Raw genomic sequence first — 19279 nt, forward strand, 5'->3', positions numbered from 1 at the left:
CTGAAGATGCAAATGCCTGAGTAATGAAGACTATGGCAGGCAGGATGCATCTTCCAAACTTCCAGCGTAGAAATATTCTGTCCATAACAGTCACAGTAACAGAAAATGCTACCTTGGAGAGTCCCTAAATGACAGAGAAATTTTATTTAACATTCATTTAAGCAGCAAATGTTTTCAAACATCTTAAGTTTCCTGAGGCTGCAGCAACACAAATATGCAAGCTCTGTGCCCTGCAACCAGAAGGCAGGGGTGAGATGGGGTAAGAGATACGTGCTGGTGTCTTAAAGATTACAGTAGCAACGTGACCACTGATGTGATGGTCAGGAAGGAGGCGTCCTTTTCCAGGCACACTTGACTTGTTCTATTGCTGCCAATGGGATGATCTAGGCCAGAATGCAGTTTTGTATCAGCAAATAAAATGCTCACTCTGCTGAACTAGTGGTTGTCCCTAATTCTGGCCCTGCATTTCACAAAGATCTCCCTGATGTAATCCACCATCACTCCAGACTCCACCTATAGGTCTGCCTAGTAGAAGAGAAGACAATGTTCTGGTGGATATTTCCTACATGACTGGCTTGCTAATTTGCATGTCATTCACTGAGGGTCAATGATAGCTAGGAAGAAAAGCTAATTATGGTCTGTCATCTCCAAGTCTGACCTAAGAGAGCTAGAGCAACAGATCATGACTATTTACAAGGACCACTTAAGTAGCCTAGTCATCTAGAGCCAATGAGATAACGGATGCTCACTGGCAATAAATAGACTCAGTCATCCTTGGAGGAGCCATAAAAGTCAATCACCCTGTACACAAGGTCCTTAAAAGCCAATAGAGTTCAACAGGGAGATATTTAGATTTAATGCTCTTAAAAGAGAAAGGTCTCCACAGAAGGCCCAGAGTGGCTCAGACTCAAGGCAGCCTGATCCCATAAAAGGTAAACCTCAGGAGCCTGCCTTCTGTGCTGGCATCTCTCAGGTCAGCCCAGCATGCAGGGTGCTGTGCTGGGCTCAGCAGCGCTTCCTTCTCCTGGCCACCTCCTGGAAAGCAGTTTCAGGGTCTGATGGCATCAATCACAGCCTGGCTGTGCCACACTCAAAATCCAAATGGTTGAACTTTAACGGAAGTGGGGGTGGGGCGGCACAGAAGGCTGTTAACTGAAACCTTGGCCGAGGAGCTGATAAGCATTTGCTTCTTTTTGCAAACCCAACCATGTCCCACAGCTCCACCAGCAGCAGGCAAACACAAGAGCAACTTTTCCCTAAGTTGACCTACAAAGAACCCAACGTAAATGTGTTGCAGAGCTGAGGACAAAGCATGATTTCACCCCCTGAATGTTCATCTAAATGTCAAGCACAGAAAGTTATTTCTAGCTTCAACAGGAGCTCAGGCTATGCAAAGAGCAGATATACCTGGTACATAGCTGACCTGTCCCTGAGTTACACACAATTGTGCGGCCTCTGCTTACATCCTTCCCAAACCTCAGGTGGATTCCTCTAATTCTAGAAGCACACTTTTCCTTCTTCAGGAAGACTAATTAAATCTTGTGCAGTCAGGCAAATAATAGACACCATTTCAATTTCCTCACATGTTCAGAGTGAAGCAGGTAATTTTTTAGACACCTTCCCCAGAAAAAGCAGTCTAAAGCATGTGACTTTTTAAAAATAAAATCACTTGTTACATGTGAGTGACAATTCCCCTTTTGTGGCTTCGAACATAAAAGTGACTTTGCTGAGGTCTCAACCCCAGCTGCACACCAGGCAAATAAGACAGTTTATTAAAATAAACACAGCAGGGAGCTTCAGAGCCAACCCATGATCTCATTGTTAATTTCCACTGTTTCTTGGGCTTTCCAATAGAAACAGTCAACCCTATCTTTAATTGATTTAATTTAGAAAGCAATTTAAGATTTAAAACTAAATCCTCACAACCATGATTCAGTGTCATGGATTTATTTGACTTCATACAAATTGAATTTTGTACTTGTACTATCTTTCTGGCTAAAGGCTATTTATATATTAATGTATTTCCTAATACTCAGGATCCTAAAGAACTCATCTAAAGAATCACACAGGTTTATTGCAATAACCACAGGTAGGGTGTGCACCAAGAAATAAGTTTAACACTAGAACCCATTCTCCCTTCATAAATATTATATAAATAAGTGTGTTGGTGCCAATTTCTCTCCTCTTTTTTCTTCTTCCTCCCTCTCCTCCCCCTCCTTCTTTCCCTTTCTCCCTCTCTCCTCCTCCTACCCCTCCTCCTTCTTTTCTCCCCTTCTCCTTCCTTAGACAGGATCTCACTATGTGGCTCTAGCTGTCCTGGAACACACTAGATAGATAGTTCTCTGTCCTGAACTCAGAGATCCTCCTGCCTCTGCCTCTGTCTCTGCCTCTGCCTCCCAGGTGCTGGGATTAGTTCTTGGTTCTTATTAAAGACCTTTAGATAGCTTCCTTACATTTTGTCATTTTTCTTCCACATGAGTGCAGATGGAATGACAAATGAAACAGGCAAAAAAGTAAGAGTAAACTCTAGCCAAGCAGGAACATAATAAAATGTGAGCTATCGCTCACTTCACGCTGTGACTCACCCAGCAGTGACAAGCATCCTCCTGTGCTGGCAGTGTGCTCAGAGGTGAGGATAGCAAGGCAAGACCAGCCCCACACCTGCTCTCAGGCCCCTTTGCTGTTTTGTTCAGGATTTCCTGAAGCCTCCGATTATACAGCACTTGTAGATATGATTACTGTATTTCTTTTTTTTTTGTTTTATCTTTCATTCTTACAATGTATTTATTTTTTACACATGCTACAAGTGCGTCTGAATACACAGATGAACATTTGAGTTGCTCTCACATTCTACCCTGCCATGGTTTTTCTGTTTTTCCACCACCAGTGTGTTTTCTGTTGTTGTTTTCAGAGCACATCAAATCTGGTCCATTTCAGGGCACTTCGGTCTGCTGTCTCTGCAGATCCACACTGGACGACTGGACGACTACCCCTCCCCCTTTGAGACTGCAGTTCAATACTAACTCTTCAGACACACAAGCCAGAGTTACTTTTCTCTCCTTCCCATCCAGAGGCATACTTGACTGCATTTCTCTTTTCTGTTTTCTTCATACACTGAATAGTTTTGAACTTAATGTGTTTAGTTACCTGTTCCATGAGGGCAAAAGCCCAAAAGGCCATTTCTCTGTCTCAGGTCAGCTTCATTCTGCCAGGCTTAGGTTCCTCATCAAGTATTTACTCAATGAGTTAAGAAACATAATTTTTTTCCAAATATGCATTTTTCCTTTATGCACAATCGTGCTTTCATAATAGTACCTAGAAGCTGAGACTGACAGAGTAGCTGAAGTTGTCAAGACCACACAGTGGGTCACTGCTGACCGGACATACCCTCTGAAGCTACCTGACAGCACATCTGCGTGCCCATTTACCTACCTAGTGACTGAGGTAGCAGTATAGCTACGATAAGACCAACAACATACTCAGCATGATTGTCTGTCTGTCCGTCCAGCTAACCACCTCCCTATCCACACATGCTCACACCCTTGGAAGGGCTACAGATGAGAAGCACAGAGGCTCTCTAACAGCAGGCCCTGCTCCGGGGACAAGAGCACTGCTCATGCCCAGTTCTAGTCAGTGTTGTGGAACAAGCATAATTAGTTGAACAATACAAACCATACTTGCTATGAGAACTTGCAAAGAAGTAAAGAACTTAACTGGGAAGGCTCCCTGTAGGAATCAGGGGTGAGAAAAAAGGCTGCGGGATGCGGAGATCCCTGGAATCAGCGCCGAAGCTGCCCTGGGGCATGGGTCAAGTGGGACAAGTAGATGTGGGCCACAGTACCCAGTAAGACCTGAGAAAAGCAGTGGGGCTCCGGAGTGGCAGGGTTCACACCCTTCCAGAGTAGGTGAGAGAAACATTAAAAATGTAAGATGAACCTGGGCCAGGCAGGCTGGTAGTGAAAGGGCACAGGGCTCCCCAGGGAGCCGGAGGCTTCGGCTACAGCCTCCAAAGCAAGTGGTAAGTGGGGTCACCTGCAGTGAGGGGGTTAGAAGATGCCAGCTTTCTCTACAGCTGAGAGCAGGGTGAAAGTCTTGAACAAAAACAGAGAGAGAGAACGAAAGAATGAAAAAAAGAAAGAGAAGGGGAGAGGGAGGGAAGGAAGGAAGGAAGGAAGGAAGGAAGGAAGGAAGGAAGGAAGGAAGGAAGGAAGGAGCAGAAGGAAGCTCCTTCAGCCAGCCCTCCTTCTTGCAGACCCTGTCTTTTGAGAAGCTCTAACAATCCCCACTTCGGTGCTATGGTATTTAAATGAGGCCATACTTTTCAACCGGAAAGGAGCCATGCAAGCAAAAGTAAGGAGCTTCCCCAACCTCGCCACCCACCACACAGCCCACAGCCAACCTCCATGATGCTCATCTTTGTAACTGTTCTTCCTCAGAGCCAGAGCAGTCAAGCAGGCCACCCCTGTGCACTGCTCAGGTAGCTCTACTGCACCACAGGGGCCCCCCACCCTGCTCTTTCAGGGGGACACTACCCTATCCTGGCCAGATTTTTCCTCAGGGAGTTTGTAAAGCCAACCTCAGATGACTCCAGTTTATAAGCCTCAAAGATTAAACAAACATTAAATCAAGGTAAATTTATTTTTAAAATATCAAATCGGCTGACTGGTGGTGCATGCCTTTAATCCCAGCACTGGGACACAGAGGAAGGTGGGATTTTTAGTTCAAGGACATCCCAGTCTAAATAGTGAGTTCCAAGACAGCCAGAACAACACAGAGAAATCCTGTCTCACCAAAAAAAAAAAAAAAAAAAAAAAAAAAATCATTAAGTCTACTTCTCCACAGAACTTAGTAGGAGGGATGTCTAGGCCAGAGACTCCATTCATCTCCAATTTTTACTGTTCAGCTCTGCCACCCCATTGGATCTTACACAGCAGCATACTAGGATGAGGAGGGCCTTGGACACTGCCTAACAGTGACTGCTTCACACATTGACAAGCTCCCTGTTGTGGGAATTTAAGTATAAATTCAGTCAACTTTTTGGTCGTTTTGCTTTCTTGTCCTCTCTTTCTCTCCATCACACCCTCTCTGGATAGGGCCTCATATATCCCTGGTATGTGTGTGGCTGGTGATCAAAACCTGTGCTTTGCACATACTAGGTGAGCAGCCTAGCAACTTAGCCACATCCCCAGATCTAAAAACTTTGTAATGCTCCAATCCAATACAAAACTCAAAAGGCACCAAAAGCAAAACTGCAAACACTCTCCCGCCCTTGCTCCCCAGTCAAGTACCTCAGTGTACTATGCAAATGTGAGTTCTGTCCTATTCTGCAAAGGGCAGAAGAGAACACATATTCCCAGTTCTCACTTTTCCCACATAATGATGAAATCTGATAGCTGTGTCTCTTTAAAAATGCTTACATATAGAATGAGAAATCCCCCTCCCCCCATTAGGCTGTTTCCAGCTTTTAGTTTATAACCAATGCCACTGTGAATGTCTGTGTGGTTTTTGTATACAACTGTACACAGGAACATAAATTTGCTGCTTAAGTTGTTTTCTCCAGCTGAAAGTGGAGAAGAAAAAGCCATGCCTCAGTGGTTCCTGCCTGTGATACCAGTGCTGGGAGGTGGAGGCAAGAGTCTTGGAAGTTCACCTTAGTTCCAGACCTGTCTTAGCTTCTCTGAGAGCAGGACCTGTGCCTGGCCAGGAATCCCATCTCTCAAAACTGGTATCTCATCTGCTGCCTCAAATACACCCTTGTCTCCCTGGCCGTGAGAGTGGAGATGTCCCTTCACAGTCCTCCCAACATAGACCAGCACTATGGAAGGACTGTGCTCAGCCTAGACTTGCTTGGCTCTGTTGTGCATTTGCTGTGTTACTGAGGTAAGCTACTAACTTCAACTCACTCCTCAGATGAAAGCTGTCACCTGCTTAGAAACACGAATAATTGGATAATATGTATAAAGGCCTAGCAGGGTGCCTGATATATAGTAATTGCTGAACAAATATTAGTCATTGTGCACACAGGCACACACCATTATGTCATGAAATCCAAGTGTGTAATCCAATTCTCTGCACAACACAATAGTTTATAGCTGTGAAGTTCAGAGCTGTAAGTAGAATGCAGGGCAGAGACCATGGCTGCTCCACACTAACAAAAGATCAACTGATATCTTCGGTGAGATGCCATCCAAAGATTACTCCTTGTTCACAAGCATTAGCTCCAGTTTTCCTGTCAGCCCTTACCTTATAAAAGAGGAACAAAGGCAAGGCTTTGTTTAAGTTCAATACCACAGACTCCAGCAAATGTTTGTCTTTCCCTTTTAAAGCTCCCTCCGCCCACACCACGCCCCAGCAAACACATAAAAACGCCATTTGCCCTGCTCGGCTTGTGTGTAACTCAATCCTTCTGAGACCTCTCCCAGGAGCCTCTCCCAGTGCTCTCTTTACTTTTGAGACCATGGGATGCCCTATAATATTCTCTATCAGATAACCTGCTTAAAATCGGCCTAAGTTAAGCAAAATACTAACTTAGTCTAAGTGAGCGGTAACTTCTGCACAAACGGCTTTATCTTTTAACTGCCGTAGAAGCTCCCTAAGAAAAGGCATCAACTTCCTGTTGATGCTGTGGGGTAGGGAACCAGCAAAGTTATGAACCTTGCTCACCCGGAACTATGGCATCCTTTAGGCAGTCCATTCGCTCTCTCTGTGCATTCTAAAAACCAATGTTTGCACATCTTGTCCCTTCCTCTGGTGTCCAGGAGTTCAAGGAAGGGTTCAAGGGAGAGTCTGTTTAGAAGCATGCCCTACGAAGGTACACCATGACTACCAAGTATAGATTTTTATAAATTACTTTTCAGATTTATGCATTTTATTCTATGAACAGAAGTGTTTTGCGTGTGTGTGTGTGGTGTGTGTATGTGGTGTGTGTGTGTATGTATGTATGTATACCATTTGCATGGCCCAGGCTCTATGAGTTTAGAAGCATCAGACCCTTCAAAGCTGGAGTCACAGATGGTTGTGAGCCACCATGTGAGTGCTGGAAATAGAACTTGGGTCCTCTACAAGACTAGTGCTCTTAACCACTAAGTCATCTCCAGACTCAGAAGTTTAGCTTTCTAAGAGCCCTGTACTTGGCACAGAGCACCAATAAAGCAGGGTGTGAGTGCACAAGCCTGTAATTCCAGCACTGGGCAATGGTGGCAGGATTATCAAGAGATCACAGCCAGCCTCTGCTACATGAAAGCTTGTCTCAACAACAGCACCTGTTAGACATCTCAGATGAAAAAAGAAATACGGGAAAAGAGACAGCTAGATGAGGCTGGAAAAATGATTCAGCAATTAAGTGCATTCAGTGCTCTTCCAGAGGATCCAAACTTGGTTCCTAGCACCCATGTTTGGAAGTTTACAACTGCCTATAACTCCAGTTCAAGGGGAATCTGACAGCCTCTTTTGGCCTCTATGGGAAATGCATACAAACACACACACCCAAATAAAAATTAAAATGAAAAAATGAAAGAGGAGGAGGAAGAAAAGAAATAGCAAAGCTGAGACATGATAGGTACTGAGTTTAAGGATAGCTTTTAATTAGCATAATCTCACTCACTTAAAGTAACTATAAAGTTGTACAAGATTAAAAAACTCTGTTCTCCCCAGTTCACTGCTTTCTTGTAGTGAAATGTCACTGCCATCACAGACCTGCTCTGTTAACAAGCTGTCTCTTAAACTCAGAGGGACTGTACTGTCCACTCCTGGCTCATATGCAGGGACTGGGCGGGGCTTGCTCACCACTAGCTGCACCTTGAGAGAGGAGCACCTGAAGGAAGAAACCAGCACACAGGAGGAGAGACAAGGGAAGTTGCTCTACAGGACACAGGTCCTCAGATCTCTACACACTGACTCTGCCTACTTGCCCTATAGTACAGGTGCTGCTAGGCACTGCTTCCCATTGGCTTTTGTCTTCCTCAGAGACAGATTTACAGATGGATGAAGACCTCTTATCTTCAGTTGTCATCAGCCAGCCATCTCAACAACCACTCCTCAAAAAACAGCCTCAGCTTTAGATGACATCTTTTAAATATTAGAGCAAACTCAGATACTTAACATTAATTAGAAGTAGACTAGTAAGGAAGCAGGGCTCGGGGGAAATGTCAGCACGCCATGGCCACAATCACCTGATGGGTTTCTACAGGTACAAGCTTACAGACAACTTTTTATTCTAAATCCTCTCTCTCTCTCTCCATTCCTCCTCCTCCTCTCTCTCCTGTGGGGTGTGTGTGAAGGTCAGAACAACTTGCAGTGTGTTTGCTTATTTGATTGCTTAAGTTGCACATACCTTCATCTTCTCTGAAAATAATCTCCATCTTAGTTTTGTTTGTGTGTTACATGCTGGGCCTCTTGCATGGTTTTGAACAAAAGGAAAAGAACAAAAAGTCTCTACTATTCATGACAGGAAAAAAGTATAAAAGGAAAACACAAGCCCATAAATGTGAAAATAAATTTCAGGATACCAGAGAAAGAGCTAGAGAGGTGAGTAGATAGAGAATAAATGTGTAAAGGTAGAAAGAACCCAGTTAAATACCTCAGAACTGCAGTCTTGGGAAATGCTGCTCTTTAGTGTGTACAGAGTAGAAAGACCCACTAATGTTAGGCTATTCAGAGCACGCATGTGTGAGTGGGCACGTACACACACATTCAGAGATTGTTTATGTCAAGTTAGTCTACACAAGCACTCAGCTGAAGAGAGCAAAATATCTGAAGTAGTAGCTACGTCCATTCTGGTCAATGGTTTGGGGTTTTGTTATTGTTGGTGGTAGTAGTTCTTTTTGGTTTTTCAAGACAGGGTTTTTCTGTTGTAGTCCTGGCTATCCTGAAAGTCACTATGTGGACCAGGCTGGACTCAAACCACAGAGATCCACCTGGCCTCTGCCTCCTGAGTAATGGGATTAACAATGGTTTTTATGATACAAACAAGTAATGCTCCAGGGCATAAGGATAAGGAAAGCTCTGGGCTCTGAAGTGTTAAAACAGCACACCAGCTTTTCTGGGGGCCGGTTGCTGTGGGGCTGAGGATGTTAAACATGGGGCCTGTGGCCAAGCAGGAAGAGTCATTTAATCCGCTTTGCTGAGGAGGCGAAGCTGATGATGCCCATCTTCCCTCCTGGGCCCATGTAAGTTGCACTCTGCAATTATTGGAAAAGGAAAATTATAGCACTTTTTTTTTGGGGGGGGGGGGGTCTCATTGTAATGGATGATTTGCTTCCATGAGGATGGGTAGGACAGGAGCCTGAGGGTAGCATCCACCCTTCCATCTACCTAATCTTGCAGGACTGGGATGCAAATTGGAAGTTGAGATGCAAAGAAATGTCCTCCATGACATCTCTTAGCCCTGTACATCCAGTTGTATCCTAAACATCTGTTGATACAGACGTGTTTCTGAAACTCTCTTCCTGAGACTGGAAGAACATTCACTGGTAATCTAATAATAAAGGGATGAGTGGGACACATTAAGTCCTTAATTGCAGCTAGTAGAAGGTATTCAGGCAAACAGGACAGACAGCATCAAACAGGAAGCCTTGTTCTACCCTGACAGGCAGAGACGCTAAATCCAAAGGAAGCAAAGAATACCCGACTATGCCAGCTTAATATTACTGAATTATTTTAGGTTGCTTTTGTTTGTTTGTTTGTTTCAAGATGGGGTTTCACCATTTAGCCCTGGCTCTCCTGGAACTAGCTCTGTAAACCAGGATGTCCTCAAACTCATAAATATATCTGTCTGCCTCTACCTCCCCAGTACTGGGATTAAAGGCATGTACCACCACAGCCTGGCAGGTTTTTCTTTAAAACTTGTCAAAAGATAGGCCAACAAGATGTCTTAGTGGGCAAAAGTACTTGCCACACAAGCTTGGCAATCTGAGACCTGTTCCCACAACCTAGATAGGGAGTTAGGGATGCTGGTATGTCTGTAATCCCACAGTCCTCCTGAGAGATGGGACGCTGAGACAGGAAGTTTATGTCCTCCTGCCTGGACTGTGGAGGGTGACAGAGACAGAGACCCTGACTCAGAGCAAGGTACAAAGAGAGATACAACTCCGGGAAAGTGTCCTCTGAGCTCTACATGCATGTCCTCACTCCTGTGCACCCAGGCTCACACAGAGAGACACATTAATAATAATAATAGACAGTAAACAAAAAATTTTCTAAAGAAAGATGTAATAGACTCGTCTTTAGTGGTGGTGAAGGAGAAATATTTTTTAATTCTTTATTAATTACACTTTATTTATTTTGTATCCCCCTGTGGTTCCCTCCCTCCTCCAGTCCCAATCCCTCCCTTCCTCCCCCCTCTGCATGCATGCCCCTCCCCAAGTCCACTCTTAGGGGAGGTCTTCTTTTCCTTCCTTCTGATCCTATTCTATTAGGTCTCATCAGGAGTGACTGCATTGTCTTCTTCTGTGGCCTGGTAAGGCTGCTCCCCACTCAGGAGGAGATGATCAAAGAGCAGGCCAATCAGTTCATGTCAGAGACAGTCCCTGTTCCTATTACTATGGAACTCCACTTGGATACTGAACTGCCATGGGCTATTATCTGTGTAGGGGTCTTAGGTTATCTCCATGCATGGTCCTTGGTTGGAGTATGTCTCAGGAAAGACCTCTGTGCTCAGATTTTTTGGTTCTTTTGCTCTCCTTGTGGAGCTCCTGTCCTCTCCAAATCTTACTGTCTCCCACTTCCTTCATAAGATTCCCTGCACTCTGCCCAAAGGTTGGCAATAAGTCTCAGTATCTTCTTTGATAGTGTACAGGGCAGAGCCTTTCAGAGGTCCTCTGTGGCAGGCTCCTGACTTGTTCCCTCTTTTCTCCTTCTTCTGATGTTCATCCTCTTTGCCTTTCTGGATAGGGATTGCACTCATATAGACATATAATATAGGATAAACCTACTAAAATCTGTACACCTAAAGAAGCTAATCAAGAGGGAGGACTTTTGCTATGCTCAATCCCTATTGAGAAATATTTTTTACTGAATTAAGATTCTTCCAAAATATTGGCTGAAGAGGGATTTTTTTTTTTTTTTAAAGACTGGAGAGGGGATGACCTCCCACATCCTAGCATTTGCTAGAGTAGGAAGGCGCAAACACAAAACAAAGGGTGTGGTGTGCTGGTCTCCTAATATGGTAACAAGGCAAAGAGTGCAAGGAATTCTGCAGCACTCTAACACTCACGCTGGTCTCCTGTATGGTCTCCATGACAGACATCCTAGCACTCAGGGACTAGGTTAACCTTGGAATCACTATGGAAGAGAGAGCAACACTGAAGAGGCAGGGGGCATTTGAACTCTCCCTGGAAACCTGAGAAAGAGCTGCAGTTAGGGCTGCACCGTGTGGGTGATGTCACTGTCGCAGAGATGCTCTGAACCAGTACTCCGAGCTCACTACTCTTGAATGACTCAACAGTCTTGTGTGGGAAATCACCATCTTGGAGATTTGTGCTTGGCAAACCTGCTTTCTAGTACCAGTGTTTGACTTAAAATTGGAATGCCCTGCAGGTGAGAGTCATGTGAGAAAGTAAGGCTCAGAAGCTGTCCCATCATAACCCTCTGGGTGGGACCTCAGGCATCTGTGTAGTGTTTACCCTGACTCCCCACCATTCCACAGCTCGGCAAATAAAACTGAGGAAGGGGATATGAGATGCTGGAAGCCGGCAATGCCTGTAATACCAGCATTTGGAAGGCTGAGACAGGAGGATTGCTGTGAGTTCTGAGCCAGTCTGGGCCACACAGCTTGGCTTAAAAACCACCCCTGTCCCCAGAAAAAATAAACACAAATGCTGGAAACTCTGGTGCCAGGTCTAGGCCACAGCTGTACCTCACTGCAGGTGCCTTCTGCTGCACTGGCCAGGACCCATGCCCACCTGTGGGGACAGTGGGGACACTCAGAACTCCACCATCTACACTCCAAGAACCTGAGACAATGCACAGTGCATGGTCCTCCAGACTGCACAGACCCCGAGGGGAACAGGTCCTGTCCAAGACTGTTTAGCCTGCTTGAGTCACCTAACAGAAAGCCACTGTGGCACAACCGGAAAAACCGGCTCTGAGAGGTGGAACCTTGCAGCCACTAGGCCTGAAGCAGGCAGCCAGCTTGGGACCATGGCCAGAGCCTGGGACCACCACAGAACTTGAACACATTCCTGGCCAAATGTTGTTCCCATTACTAAAGGAAGCTAAATGACTCAGTGTTGGTGTCCTCTCCTTTCTCCTGCTTGCTCCAGAGGAAAGACAGATGCAGGGCTAAGAGGCAGGGCTGCGTAAGGTCCTCAGAAGCAGAGCACTTGCCTAGCACATGGGAAGTCCTGGGGTCAATTTTCAGGATCACACAGGAGTGTGCGCGCACACACACAATAAACACAACATTAGAAGAGGGGCTAAGGAGAAGGCCCAGTGGGTAAAGTACTTGGCACATACACATGAGAAACATTTCAAATCTCATTGTGTTGCTACCTCCCAACAGTGGAAGCTAGCAAAGACCTGAACCTCGGGTGGATGCCATAGTGCGTAAAAATTCAAATGTACACCCAGGGCTGGGCAGAGAAAGTTCCAGAACAGAGTAGCACTAGGATAATGTCACTCATCATGAAAGCCACTTACAACCTTGCAAACTTAGGCCCAGGGCCTCTAGAATTCTTAATTATCAAAATAATTAAAAAACCTGCATCTAATAATAATAATAATAATAATAATAATAATAACAATAATAATAATGATAACAACAACAATAGTGATGATGATGATAATGATGAAGCCTGGTATTACAGTTTAGGCCTATAATCCCACACCCCAGAAGGCAGCACAGGGAGACCCTATCTCCAAAAAAAAATGCTACAAATAAACTAAAAACTCTTTATTTTTAAACATGGGTGAAAATGTTAAAATTTAGAATAATTCATAAATGCACAATATTAACACATGTGCTTTGTGGACCACAGGTCTGTGTTCTCTGGCCACCAAAAAAAAAAAAAAATCCCAAACATCCTGTGATATAGACTGAGCTGCTGAGACCCCCTCCTGAAGCCTGCAGATATCTGTTGGGTATAAACGTAACAGCAACCCCCGAAAAGAAAACATTTTCTGTATGATATCACCAATCCTCCCTGTTTAGCTGACAGTCTTTCCCACAACTGCTATCCTAGTGTTTCTTTTGCAGTCTACTTACTATAAAATCAGTAATAACCATTTGTAACATTAAAAAGCTTACTTATCACTTAAAACAAAAGACATTCACTAAAAATAGGTATTAAGGAAATAAAACAAACACTGCTGCAGGAAGTATCATAAAATATTGCCCAAGACCATTTGCCAATGTGTACAGAAAACCAGTATGTGTACCTAGAAGTATACCTGTGCACATATGTGCAAACTCACATACAGACAGGCACACATGTGCACACTCATGCACACAGACATACATGTATCCATCCATGCATACATAAAGTGAGCACTTGTATATGGCAAGTGAGTGGTGTAGAATGAACTGGCTGTAAGATCAGCTAGTGTAGCCCCAAATCAACTATTCCATCAGCTTTCATGGAACCTGTCTCTTGGGATGTCCACTTCTCTTTCAAAGGTCCCTACTGAAACAGCCCTTAACTCACTTGTCTCTACCATCCATTATAGCAGACTGTAATACTGAAAATACGGAGAGGACTATGGTGCATGTTTAGAGCTAGCTTTAACACTCTAGGACATCTTCTGTGGCAGAATCCCATTTTTCTTCTCAGTAACTATGAAGTGGGTATGGCCTCCCCCTGGTCACACTGCTGATTGGTTACTGGCTCCCTCGCTGGATTGATATCACCCAAAGCCCAGTAAGATGCCTGTAGAGACATTTGTTTCGACTGCCAGAGATTCCAGCACATCCCAGTACTGTGCCCTAACACAAACCCCCTTTGTGCAATAGTCTAGCCTCAAAGAGAAACATAAAGAGCAAGGGCCAGCCCAGGCTAAAGTAAGATAGGCGGCAGGAGCCGTGGAATGGCGCAGACAACCTCAGTAAGCTGTGACAGTCTCAGGAGTGGGGAGAGAGCTGGAGAGGTCTCAGGCAGCCAAGAGCACATGGTGTGTGCAGGCATGCCAGAGACAAATTTTGCCTGAAGTTCTGTGTGAAGCATCTTGTAGTAGGGCCTGTCCCCTTCTCTGGAACATTCTCCAGGCTGCACTGCTGACTTGTCACTGAATGCCCATTTGGGTCAGCTTTCTTGGGCCTAAAGCCAGTTTCACCTACATTGTTTTATACATGAGTGGAATGAGACACTGAGCAATTCATTTTCTTCTGGAAAGCCTGCTTGCAAACTCCCAGCCAGTTTCCTCTCTCACCCAGCCTTCTCTCACCCAGCCTTCCCGCTGAGGACAATGAAGCATTGACAGCCTTGTTTACATTGACCTCCTCCTGAGATGGAAGACAAAGTCTTCTAACACTCTCCAGCTGGTACACAGGTACACAACTGAAGCAGAAAACAAGCTTAAGTTTTATCTGAAACATCCTTAAGTGCAAAATGAGGCTGAAGAATAAGACACTGAGACCCAGAATGGGCTTTGGGGCCTTCAAAACAGACTTGTGGCTAGAGAGCAAACAGGGCTATCTGTGGAAACACTTCCTTATCCAAACCAAGGTAGGGCAGGCATCTGTCCTTGATGCCTGTTTGTCAGAGACATTACTTACCCCTGCACGTCTTAGCTACACTTACACCCAAAGAAACAGAAGAGGGTCAGTCAACAAAGAAGTGTTTCAAAGTCATCGTGGTGAAGGTGATTGGAAGCCCTACTTCTGGAGCTCTGCTCCTTCACCTACTGAAGCTGCATGTCGCTCACTGTGAAGATACAAGCTTCCTGATGGTGGCATAGAGAAGCTGGGGGCTTACGAGACTCCAAGTGTTAGATGCAAGTTCTAGACTGGAACATGTGGCCTGAAGAACTGAGGAGGGGCAACATGGCAGCTCATCACATTTTTTCAGAGCAGAAGCTCACACCCCACAACAAAAGGACAAAGGCATGAATCCTCTAAAAGGGAATATAGCAGGGCACCAGTGCTTGGGAGGAAGAGGCAGTTGAATGTTTGGTCTACAAAGAGAGTTCCAGGAGAACCAAGGCTGTTACACAGAACCAAAATAGACAGACAGATACCTACATACATACAGATACATAGATAGATACAGAGATGATAGATAAACAAATAACTAAATAAATACATAAAATAAGAAAGGGACCACGCTCATTTTCTTCTTTTTGACTCAAGTTTCTAGGAAAACACTACACAGGGTTTTGAACAAGAGTCTTCATTCATTAAGAGCCATGGTAGGTTTCACTAACCTTTGCCTCTTCATTCACATCCCAGGTGAAGGAAACAGCATTGTACGCGATCTCTTCAATGTTTCCAATGGTGTTGAAGCTCTCCTTGTAGTCAGCTATGACAGTGAAAGAGAAAAAGGGCTTAGCAGGGTGGTAGCCAGGAGGAGAGGCACAGGCCTCTAATCCCTGCACTTGGGAGGTAAAGACAAGAGAATCTAGAGTTCCGGGTCATCCTTGTAACAGAGACCAGCCTTGGCCAGTACGTGAGAGCCTGGCTCAAAACACTCCCACGCCACACACATACATATGCACCCATGCACGCACACATGCTTGTACACTAAAGTAAGAGTCCCTCGATGACACATTATTTGTCAATGGTAAAGTTTTGAATTTGCCTATTTTGCTGGTTACCAATGTGACAAGCTACATATTTCTGCTTACAGAATTCTACGGCTGAAAAAAAATTTACTCATGTCTTTTTATTAAGAGTAAATCTATGTGAACCATGTCTTTATCTGATTTGATTATTAGGTCTTTTTTTTCTGTTCACCTTCCTACTTCTCACTTTTTTGACAGCCATCCTCCGCTCCCCCCATACACACACAGGGACAATTTTTAGAATGCAAAATATTCTGCCAATCAGGCGATGTCACTAAAGGAACTGCAGTAGAGTGAAGGCTTTCCATGAGCAGTGATGGTGATAGAGATCAAACACACATTAAGCACACACTGTACCACTGAGGCACCCCCATGCCAAAGAAAGACATTTCTAAAACTTATCTTAGTACTCCAGAGCATTGCGTTAATCTCACTTGGCTGTCATCACCTGACCACTTTGGGCTCTGTCCTATGGTCACTCCTTACACATTATGTTATCTATTCCCTTATAGTATGTGTCTATTCCCTCATACAGTATGTAGCGATCGATTCCCTTATAGAGTACGTATCTATTCCCTTATGGTATATAGCTATTCCCTGTCATCCCATTAGACTCCCCCTGGAGTCAATAGAGATCAGCATGGGTGCTGTGTACTGTTATGGGCATGTTGGGCTACACAGAAAAGCCCAATTTGTTTATCTCCAATGATGAAACTGGTACCTCAGCACTGCAGGAAGATTCCTTATTGCTGGGAGCAGAATGGTGCAGGAAAATCCACCTCATGCTCTCCAGACTCCCTGGGATAGGCTGGCTGGTCTAGCCTCAGGCTGAATTCTATTTCCCCCTCTTTCTCGGATCACCTCTGCTTTCTATGATCCCTGAAGGGTTCAAAGCAGTTTGCTGAATGCTGTGTCTTCATTTCATCTACCCTACATGCAAATATCTGCCCACATGCACCTAGCCAGCCTAGAATCTTCTTGTGGAGAGTGCTAACTTATTTCCTTTTCACTCATTCCTGTGGTCTTGCCTAGAGAAACCTCAAAGCAAGATAATGTTTCTTTTCTTTTTTGGCATTGTTTTGTTTCTCTGTGCCTTGAGACACAGTTCCACAAGTATAACCCTAGCTGGTTAAACTTGTCCTGAATGCTGAGATTACAGGTTTGAGCTGCCATATCCAACTCCAAACCTTTACATTTTAAACAAAGCATATAAACTTTCAGCATAAAAATATGTATATTCAACAGAGGAAAGTCAGAGACCATGAATAAATAAAAAAATTTAAGGACAACCACAGTCTACTAACCCTTTAAACCCTTTAAACCCTTTAAAGCCTTTAAACTTTATCTGTGTGCTCTTATCTCTCATCTAGCTCTTTTTCTCCAAACATGTAGATATTTTTATACAGTGATTAATAAACATCTTTTTCATTGCTATATTGTTTTGCTTGGCTCATCTCTGGTGTCTTCCATATGTAAAGCCTTCTGTAAAATTATACGATTGTATCAGACCATGTGCCATGGCTTTATTCTTATTGGTCACTCAGCTGACAGCTGACAGTCTGCTGCCCTACCCCAGTGTTTCACTTCTTTTTACAGCCAAATTTCATTTAAATTTAATTATATTTTATTAAAGTAAATTCTCAGAAGTATAGCTTGCTGGTAGAGCAAGGGCTAGGAGAAGTTGGTTTCAACAGCTAGCATTAAAACAAAAGACATTTTAAAAAGCATATTTCCAGAAATAAGTTTTTTTGTTTCTTACTTTGTTTTGTTCTGTTGAAACAAGGTCTCACTGTGTATTCCTGGCTAGCCTGGAACTCACAGAGATCTGCCTACTGCTACCTCTCAAGTGCTGAGGTTGGGGATCTGAGCCACTAGACCCAGCTATAATTTTAAGGCTGACTGATTTTGCCACACTGGTCCAGGGAGGAACAATTTACATTTAGGGCAATTATGCCTTTTCTTCTCAGATTGTCTTTTTTCCAAACTAATATTCAAAACATTATTTTAATCTGAAATTCCTTGATTGCTAAAGGCGTTGAATAGTCATTCTTGTTCTCTGGCTATTTGCATTTCTTCTTATTATTTTTATTTTTGTAAGTTCATTCATTTATTTTGGCTTTTCTAATTTTATTCTTGATCCACTTTTCTCTTAGGGTAGTCATGATTTTAAAATAAATACTCAAAGGTAAATGAGGGGGAAAATCAAAAGAAAAGAACATTACCCCTTACAGTTTCTAAAAAGGCTTTATGTTTGGGACGATCACGAATGCACACCTGTGCTTTCGGCAGGCTTCCTCTATGAGAGAGAGAAGAAAGCCAAATTTAAATTTGAATTCCATGAGTTCTTCACTGATCCCTTGCAAGATAATCTTATAGTTGTTTGAGTAAAGAGCAGGTAAGATCAGCTGTAAAGAAGAAATGTCACATCTAGAAGTTAAGACAAGAAAGGTGCTTAGATGGACACTGTGGAGTCCTACATCACAAGGCTTCATTTTTCCAGTTTTAATTTCCCCCAAAAAGGGCTGAAAAAAAGAAAAAGAATTTCATACCACTTGTCATATAGAAACACACCAGAGTCTTCTAATATGGCACTCAACCAATAAATATGGCAACCAAAATGCTCATTCTGTGCCAGGAAATGTCCTCACTAGGCCCCTAGTCTTATAGCTCTTACAATATAGAAAATAGAACACAACTAAATACATAAACATAAACAAACAAGATAATTATTCTAAATCTGCCTGATTTTTCAAAGAAGTCTTGAATGTTCTTTTCTGTTTCTTACCCAACAAAAACAGAAAAATAGGATGAAGGCAGTTCTTATTAATAATGATAATTTACACTCAAAAGGACAATCACTAAATGCTCAGCTAGTAAGTCATGTCGAAATAAGTGGAATCACGGGGAGGAGTAATTCTAATGAAACTGATCCCATTGATGCCATGGTGCCAGCCATAAAGCCACATCTCCAGTCTGAGGTTATCATGTCCTGAACATCCAAGTCAGGCCAAGTAGTATGGAAATACACAGCCACAGACATCATCCAGGGTGTGTCAGGATGCCCCAGAGCAGTATGGTAATTCATGGATTCTTGGGGTTTAAAGACTATCTGAGAAGCACATTTTCAAATGTTGGAGGCCAGCATAGGGCTTTGGTGAGACATAGGCCACTGCCAGATATTCTCAGTCATGAGCATGGAGTGAGGCCAAGACTACATTTCTGCCAACTCTCACGTGGGGCTGGTGGGGTTCCTACACTTGAGAAGTCTTGACTCTGTTGTAAAATGGAATGGATCTTTTGGGTACTTCTGGTTTTCACCACCATGATCTTAGAAAGCACATTAGTTGGTGGTGCACGCCTATAATCCCAGCACTCAGGGAGACAGAAGCAGGTGGATCTCTATGAGATCAAGCCCATCCTGGTCTACAAAGAGTCCAGGACAGCCAACAATACACAGAAAAACCCTGTTTGGGAAAAAGTAAAAAGAAAAAAATATATACATTAGTCTTTATTTATGAGGTCCATGTAATGGTCTATTCTTCCCCACCAAAAAAAAAAAAAAAACAAA

At 43.7% G+C, this 19279-nt stretch overlaps 1 protein-coding gene across 2 annotated transcripts in view; it reads right to left on the reverse strand.

Annotated features, from left to right (window-relative positions):
* The window catches only part of Grhl2 (grainyhead like transcription factor 2), a 123104-nt gene that overhangs the window by 36571 nt on the left and 67254 nt on the right, over positions 1-19279 (reverse strand). For both annotated transcript variants that reach the window (XM_060389586.1, XM_060389585.1), the window contains exon 8: positions 15355-15449. In XM_060389586.1, the coding sequence (XP_060245569.1) occupies positions 15355-15449 (95 nt within the window). The remainder of the gene's footprint in view (positions 1-15354; positions 15450-19279) is intronic.

Source organism: Meriones unguiculatus, chromosome 8 (genome assembly GCF_030254825.1).
Source record: "Meriones unguiculatus strain TT.TT164.6M chromosome 8, Bangor_MerUng_6.1, whole genome shotgun sequence".
NCBI classification, from domain to species: domain Eukaryota; kingdom Metazoa; phylum Chordata; class Mammalia; order Rodentia; family Muridae; genus Meriones; species Meriones unguiculatus.